Source organism: Branchiostoma floridae, chromosome 11 (assembly GCF_000003815.2).
Source record: "Branchiostoma floridae strain S238N-H82 chromosome 11, Bfl_VNyyK, whole genome shotgun sequence".
In the NCBI taxonomy this organism is placed as follows: Eukaryota; Metazoa; Chordata; class Leptocardii; order Amphioxiformes; family Branchiostomatidae; genus Branchiostoma; species Branchiostoma floridae.
In genome coordinates, this window is record NC_049989.1 from 4176524 (window position 1) to 4201109 (window position 24586).

A 24586-nucleotide genomic window follows, 5' to 3' on the forward strand; every position below is an offset into this window, starting at 1 on the left:
CCGCGATCCCACGGAGGGGGGCGTACATCAGCGCATGCTAAAAAAGATGTTGGACCCGAACGTACCTTACGTGTAAACAAACATGAATGCTAGCGGTACAACTTCTCTGCGGGTTCAAACTGCGATTGATTAAGCCAAAGATTTAACTAAAATTTGTGCACTGTAACAAAAATAGCGAGAACAGTTTGGGATCTGAATGAAACTGAACAATAGATTATACGATTTGATACATCGGCTTCTGATCGCGCGCGAAACAGCAGCTCCGAGGACGGCCACTACAAATGTACACTCTCCCACGATGTGCGATCTTGATTGACAGATCGCGGTTGTTTGAAGATCGTGCCGCCCGCGCCGGACTGTCTGAAACTTTGCAGGACGCAAATTCAATCATTTTTGACAGCCAACCAGCAAAGAGGAAAACTGACAGCAAAAATAACTTGATACTTGTCTATAAATGAGGTTCTGTCGCCGGCGTTCGAAGAACCCCGAAACATGGCTCGCAGAAAATAAACGAAAGACTTGCAGTTCGAAATCTAATACCGGTAAGACCAAGGAGGTTACTTGGTAAGACGGAAAATTTGTGGCAACCAGGAACCGGGATAAATCTAAAAGAGGGAAGGGCCCATGCAGAAATAAATGTTTTGTCCATCAGACGTGCCCGTCGAAACATTGAATGAGCCAACTGTCTCTTTCTGTCAAATTTATGCATGGTCAACATATCCGATGCTTTATTTAGTACATTACTTGTGCTCGCGATTATGAGGGTAACGAATTTCTGTTTAGGCTCTGGAAACTACAACAAGGGCGTGTTTCCCGTCGGCGTGCGAGTTTTCGCGGGTGATTACAGGGGATTGTTGTAAACAAAACAAAACATTATCGTGTTTGGCGATAAGTGGAAGACAAGAATTGATCCGGTAAAATCTCTTGTTATTAATCAATGTTTTGAGTAGAGTTACTACTATATGGTTCCTCAAGGCGGTTTTATTAAATCCTTAGAATTTTTGAGTCCATGGCAAACGTGTACAATCATCATCATCTGTGTACAATACATTTTACCGCCATGGTAAAGATCACCGTAATTACGATAAGTTGATTATTAATTAGACATCATTAGCTACTTTTGTAGGCTAGGAATTTAGGTTTTCGTCCGCCGGCTTTTTCCTGGAAACACTGCTGCTCGTACCGTCAAGGGCGCAACTCAGCATGAAGACCTACCTGTTCCTGAGGGAGCTCTTGGGTCGGAACATCGCCATCGGACGTTCCTGCTCATCGGACAGTCGACCAGGGCATATTCCAACCATACGCCATGGCATATAATCAACCTTATGTGTTTTTGAATCTATTTATTAAGTGTGTTTTGTCTGATATCAGTTCAAAAGTTCTGTTGAATTCACTAACACTAGTTCTAGTTCTACTTTGTTTAACGGTAGCTAGGCTAGAAAAGTAGGATTCAGGTCACCATCCGCCGGCTTCCTTGGCACTTGTCGAGGTTGCAACTCAGCCAAGACCTACCTGTTCCTGGCGGAGCTCTCGGGACAGAACATCGCTGACGGGCAGTCGACCGACGAAACCATACTCCAGGGCATATATTCAACCTTATGTGTTTTTTAATCTATTTGTTGTGTTTTGTCTGCTGTTAGTTCAAAAGTTCTGTTGGATTAACTAACATTGGTTCTATTTCTAATATGGATAAAGGGATTCGGGTTTCCATCCGTTTAATAGCTTCCTTGGCACAATGATGATCGTTGAGAAATCTTACGTGTGTGCAACTTATGTACGCTTCATCATAACATATAACGTTTAAAACCTGGAAGGTAAGTTTATACCAGGTTTTCCATCATCATTCTGCTGCTATCCGATCGAAAATCATCTATTCCGAGTGTTGGAAATACGGTAAGTACATTGCTAAATACGCTAGAGTATGAAGAAACCCAATGTCTTAAGTCATCTCGAGTCGCTGTGGTACCACATACAAAATGTTTCAGTATAAACCACAACTGAATCTGTCTAACAAAGAGAGAGACGGTTTGTGTGGAACATAACGATGTGGGTTTACGATACATGTCGTTCAAAAATATTCAAAATATATTCATCGACACTAAATATCGCTATCAAGTAGAATAAACCAAGAAAAAAAAATCAAACACGGCGGAAAAACATGCACCGTGCTGATTGTTCTTACAATAAATGAATGAAGACCTTTATTGCACATTTTTGCCACGGCGGGCCCGGGCGGTACAGTACCGGTGGGCCCGTTCTTTGAGAATGCCGCCAAACCAAGGTCCTTGGTGAAACTCAAAGAAGCCGCGCCCCGGCCGCATGTGTCAATCAATTGAGCGGCGCGGTGGGAGGGTCCGGGTCAGACCCATTTTTGCTACAATTCTACCGGTATCTGAACATCTAATAAACATATTCACATGCACAAAACATCTATTGATTTTGATTACAACAATGCAGGCCTCATATTTTCACCCCAAACCCCAAAGATTGACAACATTTCCCACTTTCTAAACGCCACACAAAACTCTATCCTAAGCCGTGACGTCGTGATTACGACGTGTACACGCCGCCTGCGTGTGTCATACCAAGGACGTTACATCGTTACATCGTTGATCACTATAGAATCTTTGGTTATAATTAATAGGAAGCGAGGACGAAGTAGCTCTAAAATAGCCCCACCATTCCAGGTGTGTATTTGTCGAACGTTAATGGTGCAAAGATATTCCCATCAAAATGCGTAGGTTTTCCGCGTGCGTGCGAGCGGATGTTCCCGATCGCTGATCACAAATTCGGCGGCAAAATCTTCGATAAAAAACACACCAAAACCTCTTCAAAGCGGATTATTTGACAGAGAACTCCTTTTTTTTTCAGTGCTGTGCCGTTAAATTCTTTATATACACTGATATAAACATAGCCAAACACGTAGTTCCTGCAAGCTCGGCCTCGCGAGGAGCCGCCAATACCTTCGTTTCCCGCCAACAGTTGTGCAAATCTGTGGTACTGTCCGTTTTTGGACCGTCACGCTATGGACAGCTACACCTAAACTAAAGTCTTTGAAATCCCGCCAAGCGTATCGTCGGGGTCAAAGTAGGCTTTTCGATGATCACACCTGTCTTTCAAGTGACCACTTCCATTAGGACAAGTACCATAGCGCAAGCGAAAGGCAGACAAAATAGTCAAAAGATATTTGATGATTTCAGAAGGCGTGGCGTTCTGACACCGTGATAAGGACATGTTTGCATACATAGTCTGCTCCAGTAAGTGTGTTTAGTCGTTCGGTTAAGCGGAAACGGCAACATAGGAAAGGACAAGAGGAAATCCATAACTTACCTGTTTGTTTGTTTGTTTGTTTGTTTCTTATTTAGTTCCACCAAGGTTTGTCGTGTACAACACGTAACATCTTGGTGCATGTGCAGTCGTAAAGCAAATCTGTAATACTAAATGCAGAAACTTTCGCGATGGTTTAATGTTCGTGGTGGCCGCTTCACGGCGAGCTTAAAACCACCGCGAACATTTTTCCATAGCAGTAAGAGACTATAGTGCATGGTGATACTGCAAACTTAAAACCACCGCGAAAAGTATTTTTCCCGCTACCGCAAAATTAAATCCCCGATAACTTAAATGCAGTAACACAAGATTGGAAAACTTTTTTTTTCTCACAAGATTGGAATATTTTTATTCAACTGCCCATGCGACATAGGATAATACCACAGAAGGTACTAATCAGCTGTATAGGTGGTTTTTGTTATGTTCGTTTCTTTAAGAGATCACACCTTAATGCACCTTAAGTTGTGCTCTCCGGATCCGTGAACTTAAACACATATTTTTTTTCTTGCAGCGTCTCTAAGAAAGCCATGGAAATGCATTTATTTGATTTACGTCTGTCGAGAAAGACCAAAAGAACAGTATCATTCATATCAGGGGTCATCATTGGATTTTGGATAGCGCTTTCAATGATGACCCATCTACGAGACAAATATGAGAGATGTCCTGTATCTTCTACATCAGAATGGACGTCCGGCGTGCCTGAACAAGGTTGGCAAGCAGGGTACGGTCCAACAAGTCTCGAAAATAATCAGAGTCACATCTACATTGGTGTCATAACAGCACGAAAGTATCTGGACTCGAGAGCAATGGCAGTCTATAAAACCTGGGGCAAACAAGTTCCCGGGAAAGTCGAATTCTTCTCCACCTACGACGCAAGCGGCTGGTCTCCAGCGGGTCTGCCGGTTGTCTCCAGTATCCCAGGAATCGACGACACCTACCCGCCTCAGAAGAAGTCCTTCCTGATGCTGAAGTACATGCATGACTTTTACATTGACAAGTATGACTGGTTCATCCGAGCAGATGATGATGTTTACATTCGCGTGGACAAGCTAGACAGATTCTTACGCTCGGTTAATTCAAGTAAACTTCTTTACGTCGGACAGCCGGGATTTGGAAAGGACGATGAGTTTGGTAAACTGGGATTGCGCGAGGAAGGTAACTACTGTATGCGCGGTCCTGGGATGATCATGAGCCGGGAGGTCCTGAGGCGGGTGGCCCCACACATATCCTGGTGCTTAAGAAACCTCTACTCCTCTCATGAAGACGTGGAGATAGGTCGATGCATCAAAACGTTTGCGGGTGTTGACTGCACGTGGGCGTATGACACCAGGGATGTATTTTTCAATGATTACAAAAATTATCATATGGGTCGAATAGAAGAACTGGGGATCTCTATCATCAACCGTGCAATCACCTTGCATCCCAACAAAAGACCGGAGTATCAGTACAAGCTCCATAACAAGTTTCAGTCGCTGAGGTTGGACGACTTGAATGAGCGTGTCCTCGCACTTTATCGCGAGAGTAATCACATCAGTGGCCTCCTCCAACAGCCACCCACTGGTTTAGCCTTAACCCTTGGAAGACAACCTTCTTTAACCAGTTACAGACCAAGACACGTCCATGACGTCCTGGTGTGGGAATTTTTCACCAGAAGGAAAATGTACGGGTATTCATCAAAGAGTGGCCAACCAGCTAGAGGAGTCTCGAGGCTAATGAGGGAGGCTATAGACTCTGCAATGCAGAAGGCAATTTGTGTTGTTGTTCTTAAAGCTAGTTGCTGGCTTGTTGTATCTCGATATCAACTTAACTAATGTCTAAGCAGATCTCATCGTAGCATCAGATAGTATCTTTCGGTAGCCAGACACACTCCTAGGCCGGCTACACTCCTTTGCCAGCTTTTCTGTACTATCTTATGCTACCGTAGGATCTGCTTGGAGATAATAACTGAACCACCTGAAAGTCATAATGTCTGCAATTACTTTAAGCATTTTTTTCTATTTGCTTTTGGACAGACAAGGACAATGTGGCACTGCACTGAAGTTTTTGTAACTTATATCAACAGGTCAACATCCTCCAATCCCCATTTTTACACCTGGGTGAAGTGAGGAAAGTCGTGTAAAGTGCCTTTCCCAAGGGCACAACGTCGGGGGCACGGCGAGTATCGAACTCGGGACCTCTAGATTCCGAGCCGAACGCTCTACCAGTTACGCTACGCCCGACGCCACACGTTAAGCATTTGGACAGGAAACTACGAAAATATTTGGATCCCAACGTTCTCAGCAAATTGTCGTGATGGATTTCTTAACATACCTATTTACTTGCATTTTAGGTTGTGGAAAAAATCAACTCGGGATCTGCAAGATCACGCCGGACTGTCAAGTATAACGACCTGAAGTACGGCTACTGGCGAGTGAGCCCGCTGGTCGGCCTGCAGTACGTACTCCAGTCTTTCCTCACCCTGCGAGAGTACCACCACGGCAGAAGGACGCTGACCGTCAGGAAGCATGTTGTTGTCCAGCAGTCCTTCCAGTCCGTCCAATTCACTGAAGACGATTCAGAGCAACAAAGCAGTTTCACTGGTGACAATTTGAACGGAGAAAGGACGTCTCACGACGATACTGTTCACATCATAGTGCCTTTGACTGGTAGAACAGCGTCATTTGAAAGGTTTATGGAGAACTATGAAAAGGTCTGTCTACAAACAAACGAGAATGCGAAGCTTCTGATAATTTTATTCAAGAACTCGAACGAAGTGGAAAACGAAAGTGAACAGGTTAAGAAACGTACCTCTACATATCAACTGAAATATCCTAAAGCTTACTTGAAACTTATCACTGTAGACCGAGAGTTTTCTCGTGGATTCGCGCTGGACATAGGAGCGTCTCAGTTCACAGACAATTCTCTACTTTTCTTCTGTGACGTAGATATTGTCTTTAAACAGGACGTCCTACAACGCTGTCGTTCAAGAAGTATAGCAGGTGAACAAGTCTACTACCCGGTGATGTTCAGCCAATACGATCCGCGTTTTGCTTACGGTGACCAATCAAATACAAGTAACGTTACGTCACCGCTAAAAATCCATCAGAAAGTTCTTACACAACAGTCAACATCAAGCAGCAAGGATGTAAGAGACACTTTTTACCATTTTAACAAGGACTCTGGATATTGGCGACACAGCAGTTATGGAATGATTTGTCTTTTTGGAGAGGACTTTTCTCGTTCGGGTAAATTTAACACCACGATTAGAGGGTGGGGGTTGGAAGATGTGGACCTCTGCAATAAGTTAGTAGCCAGTGGGATCAACATATTCCGTGCGACTGATCCGGGACTAGTGCATGTGTACCATCCTATTCATTGTGATCCTCTACTGCCAGAGAAACAATACAAGATGTGCCTAGGGTCTAAAGCTAATACGTACGGCAGTACTGCCAAGCTAGTCAAAAGATGGTTCGACATTCAACCAATGGGGCTAAAATGAAGAACCTAAATAAGTGTGTTGATAACAGCACGGGTGGCCACAAAGAATAGCATGTGTAGCATGACATACGGTTACACCTACAACCATCCTCCTGATGAAAGAATAATGATAGAGGCTTTATTCTTTACCATCTGATAAACTATTCTGAGTTGGATCATCTTTATCATCAATCATTTACATTTTAATCCATTACACACACCCTTCTCATCTTTTTATTGCATGTGCTTACATCAATGTTGGGATGTCCAGTGGATGTCTCCCAAAACTCAGGTGGTGTTTCTTTTTTGTCGCATCTTTCTCCAAACCCTGCCCAACCTTGCTGCACTCCCGTATGTATTAGCCCTCGCACCTAGACACATTCTGTACTGTTTTTCGCTCAGTGCGGGGTCACAGTGTATGGTATGGAAGACATGGACCATTCCGGGGTCTACCACCCTCATGACCCGGATGTCCTTCTTCACGAACTTCTCATACAGGTCAACATCCTCCAGTCCCCACCCCTCAATGGTTGGATCGAATCCATCCGTCCGGAGGAAGTCAGACTGGTAAAGACACACCATTCCAAAGCCATAGTAACGCCAATATCCTGCATCCTTACTGAACACGTAATGGTGCATCATAGATTCCTCGGATGATGGGAAGTCTGAAACTTGGGAATGTCTAGGACGAGATAACCGGGTTGTTGTCATTGTCTTATTACTTAATCGTCCGCTAGAAGAAATGATCATCTGATGTGGACTTTGTCGAGATGCTGATTGGTTAACAACGTCATTGCCTTGGCCACCAACCAATGGGTTTGGTGGATTTCTATGAGCAGTCGTCGACCTCTGAGTTGGTTTGTTTCCGATGATTGTCACTGGATCGTACTGACTGAAGGCAACTGGGAAGTACGCTTGGTGGCCATGAATTGTGTTCCATCGACATCGTTCCAAGAACTCAGGTCTGAAAACTAAGTCCACGTCACAGAAGAACAGAAGTGACGTGTTGGTAAAAACAGACGCTCCAAAGCCGAGTGCAAGGCCTTTAGAGAACTTTCTGTCCGCTGGCAAGATCTTCAGATATGCATCCGGATATTTCATACTGTACGAGATAACCAATTTCCAAATTGCAGCAGTCTGATCGGGCTGCTTATAGGCACCTTTGAATAAAATTACAAGAAGTCGAACGTTTTCTCCAGTCTTTAAACAGGACCTCTCGTAACTCTTCATGAATCTCCTGAAGGCCTGTAGACGCCCTGCCACCGGGACAATGGCATGTATCGTTTCCTTTTGTCTACTCCTTTCAGTCCGCCTTTTGAATTTGTCAGCTTCGTGCACGTGATGCGTTTCGTTGATATTCTGTCCTAAACCCCTCTTCGTGTCGTCATCACCATCATCTTCCCTGTCTATCTCGTGCTCTTCGAATACGATCTGGCTGAATGACTGCTGTAGATACGCGTGTTTTCGTACCTCTAGAGTACTGTTTTCTCCTATGTACTCGTGGCTAACAAGGTCTAGTAGGAGATCCAATACACATTCAGTCCCGCACATGGGATTCACCCGCCGGTAGCCGTAGTATATCTCCCGGTAGTACGCCGTCCTCCGGTCTCTCCGTGCATTCTTGTTGATCAGCTCCATTGCCTTTAGAATATGGGGAAAGAGGTATTGTAAGACCGTGGGTCACAACCCATGGTACTAGTATATGAAATACACAATGGTACAAATCAATGTCACCGTTATAAGACATATATCCTATCAAGTAGAATTTGAAGACGGCGTAATGACCATGATGATGATGATGATGAATGACCATGGTGGTCAGGGTGGACTTTCATTTACCGAATTTAGCCACTACCTCAAGGCCACTCCACAACGCCATGTCTCACTCAGAAATATGGCCGTTTTATTGTCAGGGTTTTACGTAGCTTTACATGTTTTTTTTTGCCTAGACTACCAAGTGAGGCTAGCTAGGGACATAGAAAATGTATAGTTACCTGTTCTACGACATGACCTAGCCCAGTACTCAGAGCCATCGGGATTGCCTTCGCTGGGAGAGATATATCTGCGGTGAACATCTGTCTGTTCGTGATGAAATCCCATGGCATCACACTATTGATATCTTTGGGCACAAAGTTCAGCAATGAAGGTGATCTGCCAGTCGCCTCGTAAAGTCTTGAAGGCTGTTCTCCCAAAAGGTAGGTCACACGACGAATCTCGCGATGAAGTACGAGAGTTCGATGTCGAAAATCTTGCGTTTGCAGAGCGAGGAGATTCTTGTGCAGTCGGTACTGATGAGATGGGTTCTTGTTCGGATGTAGAGTTATTGCCTTTCGCAGTTTACTCATGCCCATTGTTTTCATGAAACCTTCAACGTTGTCTGTCTTGTCGTGGTAGAAAATATCCTTGGCTTCATATGACCAGGTGCAGGACACCTGTGCGAATCTTCCAATGCAGCGACCAACTTCAACATCCTCATGTGCAGAATATAGATTCTTTAAGCACCAGGATATATTAGGCACAACTCTTCGCAATGTCTCCCTGCTCATTATCATCCCCGGTCCGCCCATGCAAAAATTCTCGTCCGCGGCAAAACCAAGCTGCCCGAACTCACCCTGTTTACCGAATCCAGGCTGTCCTATGTAGAGAGGCTGGCTGGAGTTCACACCCCGCAGAAACTGTTCCAGCTTTCCTCCTTGGATGTACACGTCATCATCTGCCCTGACGAACCACTCATACTCATCCAGGTAATGATCATGCATGTATTTCAGCATGAGAAACGACTTCTTCTGAGGAGGATATACATCTGTCACTCCCCTGAGGAACACAGTTGGAACGACACCTCCATGCCTGTTACCTGCATGCCCTCCCGTGAAAAATTCCACCCTTCCACGGATGCTCCTCACCCAGGTCTCAAACGCAGCGACAGCACGGGTGTTTAGATATTTTTCAGCCGTCATCACACCTACATACACGTGATTCCCCTTACGCTGGTCAACTCTTGCACGCTTTTCTCTCTGAAAGTCTTGCACTTCATTTTCTCTGGTATCTGTCCCTTCCCTGGACCACATATCATTGTCTACACATGAGGCGTCTTGTAGCAGAGGTAGTGTCATATCTGAGATGATGACAAGCCAGTTGGATAAGAAGAAACCAAGCAAAACACCTGCAAACAAACTCATCCCAGGTCTGGTGCGGGTCAGTCCTCTCAGAGAAGCCATACCACCGACAAGTCGAAGCTGTAAGTGGACCGAGACAGACAAAGCTGTTTAGAAGTGGCTCTTTCTTTAGTATGTCATCTTTCTAACGTATAGACGTTAGGACGTTTGAAAATGGGAATGCTACAATTTGTGTTACATGCATCATCCGCATCTTAAAACTGTAACACATCAGAAAGGCCATGCCACTATTACACGGTGATTCTATATGATACGAGGTAGGTCAGTTTGGCGGCCCCTGAACCTCACTGTTCCATTTGGATCTAACGTTATGTTATCACAACACTGGTTGAACATTTACGAATATGATTGAGAATTATCTACGTACCTTTTCAACTACGTAGAACGCTGCTCAGTGTTGTTTTCGTCTTGCCACTGCAGGTCTCATTTCTGTACTACGGCACACAGCTGGCTTCTGTGATTGTGTCACGCTGTTTACATGTAGGAATTAATGCTGACAACAAGCACGACAGTTTAAAATAAAGGCTGTTTCAAAACAAGGAAACTGACAGAAAAACCTACAATATTTCCACGAGCTTGAGTTTTATTTTTCAAAATGTCGTCAATTTGATCAGATTCTCATAGAACGTGCACCAATTGTCCAACTTGAACGAAAAAGAAGCTCAAGTTTCTCGTGATGATTACCAGGCATTTCTATGGGTTGCCTTGTTGATATAAACAGAACTTACAGTATTGTTTATGTGTTTTCCCGATGTCATGTCGCTGCCCGTTTGTACTTTGCTTGACCTGACTGTGCAAATCTCTTAAAATACACTTGTCATCATCATCATCATCGGTCGACGTGCTACACTTGTCAGAATTCATCCTGTTTTTATCCCCACGAGTTTATAGTATTTACAATATATTTCTACAAACACTAATTAACATGTTGAATATATATTAGATCAAACAATTAAGTGTTTGGCATTTGAGGCAACACGGGATTCGGTTTAGTCTAGTCTTCGTGTGAATGTCTTCACTGTAACGTTGACTCTCTTGTTCGCAATCTTATGTCAAATGAAATCTAAGTGTTTTTGCGCTAATCCTCACTCTTTACTGTTTGCAATGCAAAGCCTGATGGATTTCTGATGGGTCTCAAGACTCCCAACTGACGTGGAGTGGGAAACCCTACCTGTTGAAGTAATCGTAGCACTTGGTGTTGTGTGGACTGCAGTACTGATAGATATTGATAGAGGCCGCTTTTGTTCCGTGCGACCGAAGCAGACCATGATTGCTCCTCATAACGTTATCACTAATCACAATGACCGTCCTACTGTAACGCTAGGTACAAGGAAATAGACATTAAAGGCACAACTATGTAACATTCAGCCATACTAGTATACAACAATTCATCTCACAACAGTCATCACAGAAGTGAAATGCAACTTCCTATGATTATCTAGCAACGATGACCATGTCTATCCGTCTACGAGTGTTTCAGATGTCAATTCTTGAAAATCATTTGGCACAATGACGTCACAGTCAACGAGGGAGCATAGTAACTTCTGAAAAGAAATTCAGACAATTTGCCCTTCTGCACGGACAGACGCAAAACTATCCCCACGGAAAAAGGTTATGTATGCTTCAAATTTCTACTCTTTGATCTCATTTGAAAAACGTAGGGGTAGCCAGGAATGACTTTTAGAAAAGAAATTTACTGTATTCCCTCTTGTTTGGTGGGGGAGGGGCCCTAGGGATATCATTCCTAATTTCCTATGTAAGAGTCACTGTACTCAATGTTGGCTATTCTATAATTATACCGAACGATTTCAATAACCTTTAAAAGTGAATATTCCAAATTTCATTGTAAAAGTCGCTGTACTCCATCATCTTCTATTCCACCTCTGTGCGTGACGATTTGAAATAGCACGTCGTGTTTTTGTATGTAGCTAGCTCTACTTGCTTACGTATGTAGTTGAACTTGAGATAGGAACATGAACAAATATAAATTATACAAATGAAAACTTAGTTTGATTAATCAATGGCAAAGTAGTATTATGATTCAGCAGACCGTGAATGATGGACATTTCTTTCTTTTGGGAGTTTAGTAAAGATGATTATCTTAAGACGTGAATTATACAAGTTAGGGCCTCATTTATGTTATTGATAAAGAACTCCTTGAATAGGTATTTAAAACTATGGCTTAGAAAAGTCGAGTGGGGAGGATTCTCAGCCGATATCATTTATGCGCATTAGGGTCTTATTCGCATAATCAATGAGAAGCGATTATACTACGCCACTCGAAAAGGTTAACATCATTTGTGGATGGTATGAGATCGTGGAACTCCAGTTTCGCCGTGGATTGTACTTGACCTTGAGACATGAAGATCTTGAAACATGAAGCCAGCGTCCTGAATCATCGCATAGACCTTGACGATATCATAGATATGACACTAAAGCCATCCAGCAGGCTCGAAAATGCTAACCTTCAGCTACTTTTTTAAACAGAGGATGTCAAATCAACATGGCCTTATCGAGAAGAGTAGGGGTGACCCGTTGTGATTGGCTGATCCATGGATAGGGGAGCCGCACTGGACTGACTGCTTGTAAAAAGCGCTGTGCTTCATCTGAGCTGAGGATGGCTGCTTTTCTCCAAGCAGATCCTACAGTGCCATAAGATAGTATCAAAGCTGGCCAAGGAGTATAGCAGGCCAAAGGGAGTCAGACGGGCACCGGAGGCGGTTGACCTTCTATATCAAACTCTGGCCGGCTATTGTCCAGTCCTTGGCCAGCTTTGATACTGTCTTATGCGACCGGGGAATGTGCTTGGAGATTAGGTTATCCATGTATAGGGAAGCCGCACATGGACTGGCTGCTTGTATAAAACACTATGCTTCACCTGAGCTGAGGATGGCTGATTTACCTTTACCTAATTGTGCTCGCTTTCTGGGGCTATCCTCGCGGGGATTACCATTTTTACAGCACGCCGTGCTTTTCTCGTGAGGCACGACCCACTATTTAATCATGTTCGTCTGAAAGACACTAACTATCGGGGACCCGGGACTGACAAAAGCCATCATTCAGGAGTCACCTGTTTGTGCGACTTCATTTCAGCCGCCCAAATTCCATTTCCACGGTGTGAGTCATGCACATTTTTGTCCACTTGACATGTAAGCCACCCACGCGCCGATTTGTTGAAGCTCAGACCTGTTCAGTATAACAAAACGTTTCGCAACGTTCGTGAACTTAGCCTTGGTTCATGTATGGTAAGGCCATGTTGATTTGATTGTATGGATGACATCCGCGCGCGCATCAATTTCGGCCGTTTTCAACCATACTCTTCTCAATTGTACAAAGCAGCAAAATAAGCAAATATATGCCATGGATTGCAAAAATAAAAATCGGAAAACGTACACTACTGTCATAGAAAATTACAAGGTCAAAGAAGATGTGAAAGAACAAAAAAGAAGAATCTATTGTTTGGAATACTATATTCTTTGGGTTCAGTCATTTGTTCAACCTTCCTGACCACTTTAATTTCATAATGAAGGCAACGTTTTTGTCAAACTTTTTTTTTATTCGCACGCCATGATGATTTTTTAAATTCCCAGTGGACGTCATCCATATAATCAAATCAACGTGGCCTAATTGGCTTTTTAAAACGCTGGGATAGTGTCCAATAGCAGCCCGCCGTGCAGACAGACGTAGGTCCATTTAATAGCTCCCTACGTCGGCTGCCACAGGGGACAGTTCAGTTCACGGTTCACAGTCACTGTTAGGGAATTGTTTGATGTCGCGACAAAGACCATCAAAGCACAGTGTAAAGGGGTGATGGTACGCGTGCGTATGTGTCAGACGCATATGTATATTAGATCAGACGGGACTCCATTTGAAAAACACTGTAAACACACAAGTATCTTGGATACGCAAATCAGACTCTCAAACCATAAAAAGCCTACCGTGCCGAACCAAGGAGCTCCTTGGTCATACACACCTTCTACTACAACATTTAGATGATTCAATGTAATTGGGTCATGCCAATGAGTTCTCATGATTTTGGGGGTTATCAAAATACTAGTAGCTCTTTTGATTAACTTACATGTATAATCAGCCATGATTTAATAACCATTTTGTTGTCCTGAAATCATGGATGTTGTTTTCGGTCTGCGTGTTTGCCAGCGACGTATGTCGGTAGTCATTTGAATACTGTAGAGTGACAGGATGTGAGATGGAAGATGGTGAAACAGGGGACCGGCAGGATTGGAGGGTTGACTGGGCCCGGGTTCAAAGTTGGTCCCACGGGCTGGCAGGAATATACATGGACAGAATTGGTGAGAAATTCACAATAATGAACGAAACAAATCTACAACGACTCTGACTGCATTTTGTATTTCACGGAGGTGAAGGATATTGGGTTTCTTGTTACATATTGTTCTTGATACATTCTCTTGATGTCTGCAACCATAGATGACCATATTCAAGACCAACTGCCAACCATGGTCTTGAGAAAGTCGGAGACCATGGGTGGCTTTGTATGACAGGGCCATGGCCTCCCGACCACTTCCATCCTCCCCACAACTATTTCACGGCTTTATGTTATTGTAATTGCTTTTGTTACATGTTGTTCTTGCATTATCATTCCTTGAGGTCTTCAAGAAATGATAAACACGGCATAGGAACCAAAATCACAACCATGTCATTTATAGACTGTACATATGTGCGTATAAGTGGCAACAGTTCGACGCCCGAGGCTAGTATATTTTCTTGGGATTTACAGTGCACCGCATACATCAATAAATTCATCACAATGGGCAAGATATATTATTTTTTTTACACGCGACAGTGTAGTAAGGGAATGTGGATGCTGCAGTTTGAATCAGACTAAATTTTGATCTACTGTTAAATCCGAGATGGCACAAGATGTTTGTGAGTAGGTGATTTCACTTTGCACTGTGATGGAGTATTTAGAAAGTCATATTGTAGAGCTGCCAAATCATCGCAGATATAGATCCAACAAATTCGGGGTTAAGCCCTTGCCATAGTAGTACATTTAGAGGCAGAACCTTACCACGACTTGGCTTTCGACAACTCCCAAACCAAGGTCACTGGGTGGATTGGGAGCAGGCTGGTACCAATCCTATTCTAGCTCCAGTTCTCTATCTCCTCTGATCACATCTTAGAAGACAGTGAATTTTCTAGCCTGAGTTTAATATATTGAAATTCGTAATTGGACGACTCAGACGACTTATAGAAAACTAGAGTTCGGGGACCTCATACCTCCATGAAATATTTATTGCTTTTTTGTGGATGGTATGTATGTTTATAGTCGGTTGTATTTGAGAGTAATGGTTATATAATATAAATGTTATGGGAAAGTAATGGTGTATTTATTTAATGACACAGAGGATGTCCATCTGATTAGTAATTATCAAAATGTGACACTTAATTGTGTAATGTGCGTTTAAGAGGTCGACGGCATATGGTAGCGTGGTGTTCCTTAAGCTTGATGTTTGGCATTTAAACTGTCTAAGGTTGTCAGCATTATTGAGGTTCGACTATGTGCCTCAGAGCGGTGTGGTGGGAGGAAGTTGGGAAACTCAGAAAGAAGAAGGGATGTGGCCAACTTTAGTCAGATGGTGATTTGATTTTCCACCAATATGTCATAACATCAGCTGTTCACACGGTACAAAAACGAGATGCACACTTTCCTCTGACAGCCCTACACCAACTGTAAGATGAATACTTGGCGCCAACCCCGTCTGCTAAAAAACAAGTACCATTGGCTACGAAAGAGACAACTAACAACTGTCCCTTATCGTAACAAAATCAGAACATCTGTGTCGCCCATAAAACTTCTGACACCCAACCCAGATGAGAGGACCTAATGGCATTTTAATCACCATGTCACTCAAATCAGCAGTACAGTATGTGAGACATCCATACCTGTTAAGCATTATCGTTAAATGTACCTCAACTTCTTACAATTATACTTACGCTTCACATCTCCATGATATCCTAAGCAGACATAAATAAAACTAATTATCATATTAAAAAAACTCGGGGTTCCCCAAACAGCTGTCACCTCACCATCTGCTTGGAGCTAAGCCCATTAAAAAACACTTAAAGCACGATGCCTGTTCCAATATGTCGCAGATATAGGGGTGATTTCTGACATTATTACATCGATTATAACGACAGATACGGCTCCCAAAATCTCATCGATTCGAGCTTTCATCACAGCCCACCAACACAACAAGTATGAAACCAATCCATCCAGCCGTTCTTGAGTAATCATCTACACAGACAGAGACACATAACAGAAAATATAACCTCCATTCCATGACATTTCATGGAGGTAACTATTAAAGTAGGCAACCTCGCGACCACATCCCCTGTAGATGACCATGCCCACGACTAACTCCCAACCATGGTCTGGAATCTCTGGACCATAGAATAGGTCGGGAGGCCACGTTCGGCTGTGTGCAGTAGCCAGCCATGGCCTCCTTACAATTTCAGCCTCCCTCATCCATGATTGGGAGCACGATGGGCCGTGGTTGGCAGTTGGTTGGAGCGGCTGCCTAGTACTCGGGTTGTTGACTTCGCCAGTTTCAAAATGTTTGAAGCACTCAGGTCATCCTCCTAACGCCCGGTCCCCAACGGCATTACCTTATGGGGAAGTTTTGACACGACTGTGGTCCCTCTGCGTGGGAGAATGACTCAGGTGTGAACAGAATATCTGAAATGGGCTGAAAAGGGGTTGGGGACTCCGTGGTTGACTGGTGGTTGGTCAACATTGAGTCCCAACCACGCCGCAACCACTGCCCACTTGCTCCCTAATATCCAAGCAGATCCTACGGTAGCATAAGATTGTATCAAAAGCTGCAGGAGGAGTGAAGCTGGCTTAGAAGTGTTTCTCTACCGGCGAAATGGACATGGCAAATAGACACCTCTTGGCTGACTACACTCCTTGGCCAATTATTGCTCTCGACCAGTTCCATTACACATGACTCTACCAGACAATGTCAACAATCCTCGACCTTCACAAAACGGACACGACACCAAAACACAGAAGAGTCGCAGAAGCCATACAAACACTTACTCTCCAAGCAGAGGTTGGTAGGAGAGATTGTGACCTTCCTATCATATCTCCCATTTTCGGTGGAGAGTGCGGACAGAAAACGGGAGATGGTGGCAAAGTCACAACCTTCCCCACCAACCTCTGCTTGGAAAGTATCTAAAGCTTACTCAGTATCTGCGATCCCAGTTTGACCTCTCGGTGACGTTACAACATGTACGTATGGGGAATTCATGAGAGAGTCGGCAGTCTGTGGCTAGCGGTGGGGATGGTTTGGAGTAGGCTAGAATGTATTGGGGCTCGGTTGACAGTAAGTCATGTACTAGTTGTGAGATGGTTGTCACGAAAAGACAGGCGTGGTCGAAAACTAACATCACGCCCAATCCATCCCCAGGGTCTATTGATCGGGCAGGTGTAAACGGTGCAGGAAAGAAGAAAGTCGACCAGGGGAGTCAATCCACGCTAGGGTTAATGTTTCCCCTGCGCGACCAGCCAACTCCTCTGGTAGCACAACTTCCCTGTTAAATTATTCTCCCCATAACAGCCAGCGTAGTCAGTCTGGTAGAGACTAGGAGGGACTCATCAGTTCCTTCTCTCCTACATCACCTGCACCTGCCCTATCAGTAAACACCAACATTCCTGGGCCGCTTTTTACGCGCCACGCTTAATCCTTCGAATAGTTCCGGAGTCATGATCTGATAATAAACTAGTGTTCGGGGATTTCATACCTCCATGAAATAGGCTTTCTGCAAATGACTTACGCATTTTCTTAATCTATATATGGTAATGTTCAACTAACACATTCATGTCACAGTGTAAAGCTCCCCTGTTTGTTTTTTACTAAGCGGTTGCGGTTATATCATTTTGATATCCATTATGCAAATCAGCACCATTTGCATTTTAGTTCTCATTTGCATTTTTGGTATCTTATTTTCCACCAGCCATGAATTACAAGTGTTACGTTTATGGAAAACGATGGAATGATAGAATTTCCTCATCGGTTATACAAATGAAGTCCAAATTCGCACAACGTGTATCTATATTAATTGTGTACATCTTTGCCTAAGCCTGCATACGTAAAATAATAGAAATCCATCGTTCCTCTCTTCAGTTATGCCCCTTGGAATACTAGTTTTGACAAAAACGCCCTTACAGTTTCAAAATAAAATGTTACGGGACCCAAACTTGCCCCATTTTGTCCTGGTATCAAAAGCTATATGCCACCTAAATATCAAGGACATATTATATCCGGGACAACAGATGCATTAATTGAAAAAAATGTTATGATAGCAACTTCTCATCAATTATGCATATGTCTTTCTATTTGGCATAATTTGTATTTCATGTGAATATGAAACAACAGGAATCCATCCGCTCTTCTTGGCAGATAGACAGACAGATATACAGACAGGCACACAGACAATTGCTACTGAAAATATAACCTCCATCAATAGTTCATGCGTGGCAACATATTTTGAAAGGAGTAGGCGTCCCTTCCCGGTTTAATCGGGTCAAAACTAGAAAGCAGACCAAAAAAAATGCCAAGGGGTTTAAGTATATCCCCCATGGGGCCAGTATTTCATAATTCCCTCAAACTCAAACAGCATAGAATTCTTTATTCTTTGTTATGACCTTGTTCTTTCTTCTCTTTACACGTATATCATTTTGTCAACAGCGCCATTACCTTCTCCTTTTGATAAGTCAATTGACAGATCTGACAAGATTCACTGTCCGTATTTGGGATCGACCGAGTGGCAGAAGAGGGCTGACAGGTGGTTTCAAACTGCAATATTTTCAATATCAAACTGACATATCTACAATATGTGCAGTTTGAAACCACTGTCCGTCGACTTCATCTTCAAATTTGCTCAAAGGTTTGAAGCGTCGCAAACTCTGGCGAGCTCCATACGATATTGCATGCACTTGGCTTGGCGGTAAGGATTTTATGTCACTCACAGTTGAGCTAGTACTTTCAATCCCGTTTATGCGCATCGTGTTTTTCGAGTATACCCTCCCCGTACAATCCATCTAGGCCTGTCCCTAAATGCGTTTGGAGTAGTCATTTTATCCTACGGTTCCATGATGCATCTCTCTCATCATCTCATCTATGCCTTAGTCTAACTATTGACCGTTGCACAGGCAACACAGAAGATCTAGCAACCAGTTTTCTCCGGCCACCCGTCAAGGTTTCTGTTTTTCTTAATGTTCCACTTGGTAACATCATGTCTGTCCATGCTCTGATATCATCCTTTATTCTCTCTCTTGTATGATCGTTTTTGCTAGTCCCAATGACCGTGACAAGTGCTGTACCTGTTCAGTTTTCAAAAGCTTGTCTTTACTGCGGTTAGGAGGTCTTTGTACAAACCAAATGTTTTGATTGACTCGATTCCGAACTCTAGAGATATTGTATGTGTGTGTGTGTGTGTGTGTGTGTGTGTGTGTGTGGTGTGTGCGTGTGTGTGTGTGTGTGTGTGTGTGCGTGTGTGTGTGTGCGTGCGTGCGCGTGTGCGTGAGTACGTGCGTGCGGATGTGTGTGCGCGCGCGTGTGTCGTTTCTGGATATTTGTGGTCAACATAACTTTAGTAGAACCTGTGGATGGATTGCAGTGATAATTGACGGAGTGGATAGGGACTGGGAAGACAAAGGTCAAGGTCAATTTTTGCCGATTTTTGTAAGTTAGTTAAAAGCGTATATAACCAAGCATTCATTTGGTAGATGTGGAAGTCATTTGCATAATCAGAATATTTTATATGGAGATATGAGGTCTCCGAACTCTTGTTTCTCGAGTTTTGCTGTCATAGTCCACTTCTTCTACCGATCGACATGAGTATCTTAGGAACTTGTTGTACTAAAGGCAAAGTCACAAGACAAAGGAAAGCCAAGTTACAGTCTATAAGGCGTGGCTACGCTCACCACAAAAGGTTTGCGCGAATAAAGGAATATAAATGAACGAACGAACGAACGAACGAATTGATATGGTTTATTGACAAGAAAGAACATTGCAGCCTAAGCCTGGACTGCGTCATTCCTAACAAAAAGTTTCATATATAAACGCAGACCATTAACTAAAATTACATTACATTGTAAATCTGCCGACAACACGTCATTAAAACAATTTAAAAACGCGTTCATCTAACGGTACCGGTGTAATGGCCTTGCATTCAGTTAATCAGTAGGTCGTGAGTCCGATTCTCGGCTGTGTCATACCAAAGACTTTCAAAATGGTACATGCTGCTTTCTCTGCTTAGCAATCAGCGTTGGTGAATGACTATATGGAAGTTGACTAGCCCCCTGTGACAGTGTAGTGATTGCGCCAAGTTGTGTGGCCCAGGGCTACTGAAACGGAGATGGACGCCGCCCTATGCACCATCAGGCACAGAAAGGACTTTGACTTTGGCATCTAACATTACCCGAAGGATGATGAAGAAGATAACCCGAAAATGCGGCGAAAACTGGACGTCAGTCACGTCCCCAGTGTGATTCATGGAGTGCGCGGCGCTTGTACTAACAGCTCCGCCCTCTGACCTTTTCTGGTCCTCAGAATCGTCGGCATCAAAGTGGGTAGGACGTCGGAACATGGCAAACAGATGATGTTCGATTGGACAAGAGAAATGCCAATCCTCCAGTCGTGACAACATGACTTATCTTCAAGTAGATGGAGAGAGAGGATCGTCTTGAAAGTTTCTTAAGAAATAACGTTTTCTTCTCCACTTTTCTTTACTTCACTCTAGAGGGAAGGAAGATGCCCGCAAGTTCAATACATTGCTAGAGCATGTCAAAATTGTCAACCCTTCTTCCGACTTCCCGACTTCTGCTTGGCGATGGAACCATGTAAGTTACCACAACAAGGAGAGGGTATCACGGACGTCTGCTGTCCCTTGGGATACAGGACGCAATTTGCAATTGACAACGTTGTAATTAACCGCCCAATACTTAGATATTCTTGAATGATTTTCAGTAGCATAATATCCCTGAGTTTCGTTGGATATTTTGCATGATTTTCATATGGTGTCACGAATAGATGGAGTAAGAAGTTTCTCTCCAGTTTGGTTGGATCTACTTTCCTTGATAAGCGGCGATACTCCCGGAAGCGGTGAGGCGGCGGAAGTTGGGTACAGCAGCTGGTGTTGTAGCTTTACGCATCAGGTAGAAGTCATCTTCTGTGTCGGGCTAAGTCCCGGTGTTTCCCCGAGGATTTCTTGCAGATCGCGCGGGATTCTTGGCCGGGTAGTGCCATGGATAGCGAGGCGAGACAACGTTCTCAGCGACAACGGCGTCGGGAGCGCGCCCGAGAGCTGCAGCAGCAGCGGGAGCGGGAGAGAGAGGCGCAGCTTCAGGCCGCTCGCGAGCGGGAGCGGAACGTTCAACAGCCCGAGGGTGAGGGAGGGGAGGACCGGGAAAACTCGCGACCAGCCCCTCGGCCGGCCTCTAGACCCGCCTCACGACAAAGTGCAGAGGAGGATACATCTCCCCCTGCCCATCGGGAGCGACCCCGTCCCCGCCCAAGAAAGCAGAGACGGGAATCCCACTCTGCTTCGTCCCAAGAAGAGGACATCATAGACGGGTTTGCTATCTCCAGTTTCAGCTCGATGGACGCGCTAGAGGTAGGCCCGGCCGTCATAAACTGTGACGGTCTGCAACTTTCATTGTTTCATTCACGAATACGCTATCACACACGGAACAGAAGGTCCTTAGCCTACACTCTATGTCTTTGTGTATTTGCCCGACGATCGCCCAGTCTCCTAGCGGGACCCTCTGCAAAAATCCGGACAAGGTGGGAGGGCGGGTTGGTCCACTCGGCGGGACAATTGTTCGTGTTTGTGTGTGTTGTACTCAGTAAATTGGCTGTCACAGGCCTAATGTAAACAACCCAGGGTCCCCCCGGGCAGCTAGGGGGTGCCCAGACCCCGATCCCCAGCCCTGGGGCATGCATGGTTCGCGGGAAAGGTGGGGAAGGGAAAGGGACGAAGCTCTATCCCAGGAAATCTCTCTGCTCGGCTTGCAGAGAAAATCAATTACTGTAATTACACACACAAGCCTTTCCAGCGTCCAGACGGCGGCGGCAGGTCGGGTTTCTCCCCACCCAGGGGGTGGCCTCCACCCCCGGGAACCTGTCTGTACTGACTAGAGAACCCACTAACTCCTGTCAGTGCTCAAGATTCGCTCGGAGAAGCGAGGGATCGAGGGGAAAGCACCCAGCAACATGGCTGCCCCAGCCAGACATTTCCATATCCCACTGGGATTTGTCGTAAGGGAAAGGCAATCCTAGATATGAATTCCCTGAATTAAGAGACAAGTGGGTTCAAGTGGAGAGAACAGCACACCAGACAAACATTTGGTCATAACGTCAGCCTCGAAGGTCCATCTGTAACTTAGCATCCTTCAGAAAGGAGGGGTTGGTTGTAGAAGTTAATATGCAAATTGTCCCTTGGGACTTAAGGCTGAATCCAGTCCAGCTGAGGTTTTGGCAGTGGCTACTTAGCAGTGATGCCTGGCAATGTCTGATCCCAACCCCACAACTTCCTCAAGTCTTCACCAACAAGTGGACAATAAGTTTGACTCTTCTTAAGGTCTGGGGCAAGGATAGTTTTACTGCTGTGTATTTGATGTCCTTTGTGTTTTGATAAACTTGTGACTAGTTCAGGTTTCTTTGTTTACTTTCATCCCTTTGAAGTACCAGAGATTTTCCTCTTAGGGGGCTTTCTGCACCTTTTGTTGGAGAATGTTCGGTGCCTAAGTCTGACATTATAACCTGTATTGTTTCCTGTAATTACAACAGAAAGGAGTTGTTTATCTTTAATAACAATCCAATTGTGAAGTGTGCAGGTGGTCTTGAAACATGTCTGACGGCTGACACTTTCCTGCCTTTGAACTGGACTCTTCAGTGTATGATTGCTTTGATGTGCATAGTCAATAGCTGTGGTCAGCTTGGTTTGAGCAGACTTCACATGATGTTTTGAAAGAATTTGACTTTTTATCAATTTATGTCTTATAGGTGATTGCATGGTGTAGGTGGTAGACCTGTAGGGTATAATTGTTTAATCACCATTAGTTTGCATCTGTCTGGCATCTTATTGTGTCCCGTAATGATTTATTTATTGACAGTCAACATGACTGGAAAGTTGCAATACATGTACATATTGTTTGCCTACAGTTTTTTTACTGTACAAAACAAAGATTAGATGCATTTTGGTACCTAGTCCTATTTCTGAGTAGAAAATAATTTTGTTGTTGTGTAGTGTGGTTTGTTTGTCTCATTAAAACAAGTTCTAATGTAGACTTGATTAATCTAACTTGAACATTCATTTGTTCATTTGATTGTTCATTCCTTCATTTATCCATGCATCCATTCATTTGTGCATTCATTCATTCATTCATTCAGTCATTCATTCAATCATTCTTTATTTCTTCTATGTCTGGTTTATTCTATGTCTGGTTGTAGTATTTGAAGTGTTCCCCTCACTTGATAGGGATTCTACTTTTCTGCAATATCTACAACTACTATGATTAAGTTGCAAAGCATATGCCATTAACCACCACTTGCATTGGAGGATGTCCAGGTATTATCATGAGTATGTCATTGTCAAGACCATTACAACCTATAGTCTGTTCCATCGCTGTGATTTCCACCAACAATATATCTTATAACGCCTGTTGTCAGTACTTATTAACATTGCAGGGGCATTGTGTGTGCTGAAGTGGTTCTGCATCAGTAAACCTTACTTGGGCCGGTGATAAACTTTGTCTGCTTTTACATGTAAATTATGGTGCTGACTCAAAGCATTGAACCAGATCAGGCCAAGTCTGTCCGGAGAGTGTTGAAAGTAACTTTTCCACTGGGATGTATAGAAGCTCAGTCAGTATACATGGACCTGTGTGTACCTTTGCAGACTGAGACTGAGTAAACTGCATCAACCTTATATTCATTCACTGGTTGTGTCTAAAATTTTCTGAGCTAATGCAAAGTAATAAACATATGACGATGTCAAATCGATGATGTATAATGTAGAAGCCCTGCTTGACCATTGGCACAGGAATTCAGCTGCCTCAGACGTCTTCACTCCGCCATGGTTTGTTGTTTATTGTGCCTCAAGGAATCCACAGACATTCTTGAGGTATTTAACTAGGGAGGCACCACTTGGCTGACTGTATTAGTGTATACTTCAACTTCAACTGACCTTGAAGACTTGAGAGAATGTTGTCTGGAGGCTAAACAGCTTCTAAAAGGTGTTACAGTTTTAGTGTTTAACTTTCATTATTCACCATCTCCTGTTAGTTTTCTCGAGTTGTTTTCCCCAAGACACTAGTGGAAGCAGAGAAACAAAATCTTCTGATAATCTCTCTCAAGAAATTGGAATTGAAAGCGACTGTAATATGATGTATCACCAGCCTTTTCAAATAGTTAACGTTAATGTAAATTTATTCATGTCTGATGAAGTCACAGTAAGGCATGTGTATATGGTGTTATGAATATATTATATTGTAGTAGCATCACATCAAACATACATGTATTACTTTGTCTAAGAGAGAGTGCAATCAAAGGAAATCTGAGTGATTTGTTTGAACAAGTCTT

General features: G+C 43.7%; 3 protein-coding genes across 10 annotated transcripts in view; 2 read left to right on the forward strand and 1 right to left on the reverse strand.

The window, feature by feature from the left end:
- Positions 1-6203, forward strand: part of LOC118426139 (chondroitin sulfate synthase 1-like) — a 9389-nt gene extending 3186 nt beyond the window's left edge. The window contains exons 2-4 of the mRNA XM_035835399.1: positions 3839-5072; positions 5657-6016; positions 6168-6203. Of these exons, the coding sequence (XP_035691292.1) occupies positions 3855-5072; positions 5657-6016; positions 6168-6203 (1614 nt within the window). The 5' untranslated portion in view covers positions 3839-3854. The remainder of the gene's footprint in view (positions 1-3838; positions 5073-5656; positions 6017-6167) is intronic.
- A 598-nt stretch (positions 6204-6801) lies between these two features.
- Positions 6802-10221, reverse strand: LOC118426140 (chondroitin sulfate synthase 1-like). The gene is made up of 2 exons (XM_035835400.1): positions 8778-10221; positions 6802-8430 (listed from the first exon to the last, which is right to left on the reverse strand). Exons 1-2 carry the CDS (start codon positions 9999-10001, stop codon positions 7072-7074), a joined length of 2583 nt encoding a protein of 860 aa, XP_035691293.1. The 5' UTR covers positions 10002-10221; the 3' UTR covers positions 6802-7071.
- A 10900-nt stretch (positions 10222-21121) lies between these two features.
- The window catches only part of LOC118425676 (autism susceptibility gene 2 protein-like), a 219655-nt gene continuing 216190 nt past the window's right edge, over positions 21122-24586 (forward strand). For 6 of the 8 annotated variants that reach the window (XM_035834693.1, XM_035834695.1, XM_035834696.1 and 3 more), the window contains exon 1: positions 21123-21617. In XM_035834693.1, coding sequence (XP_035690586.1) covers positions 21249-21617 — 369 coding nt within the window. In that variant the 5' untranslated portion in view covers positions 21123-21248. Of the gene's footprint in view, positions 21618-24586 lie in introns of all 8 variants that reach the window. The other 2 variants (XM_035834692.1, XM_035834694.1) reach the window with 1 other exon arrangement.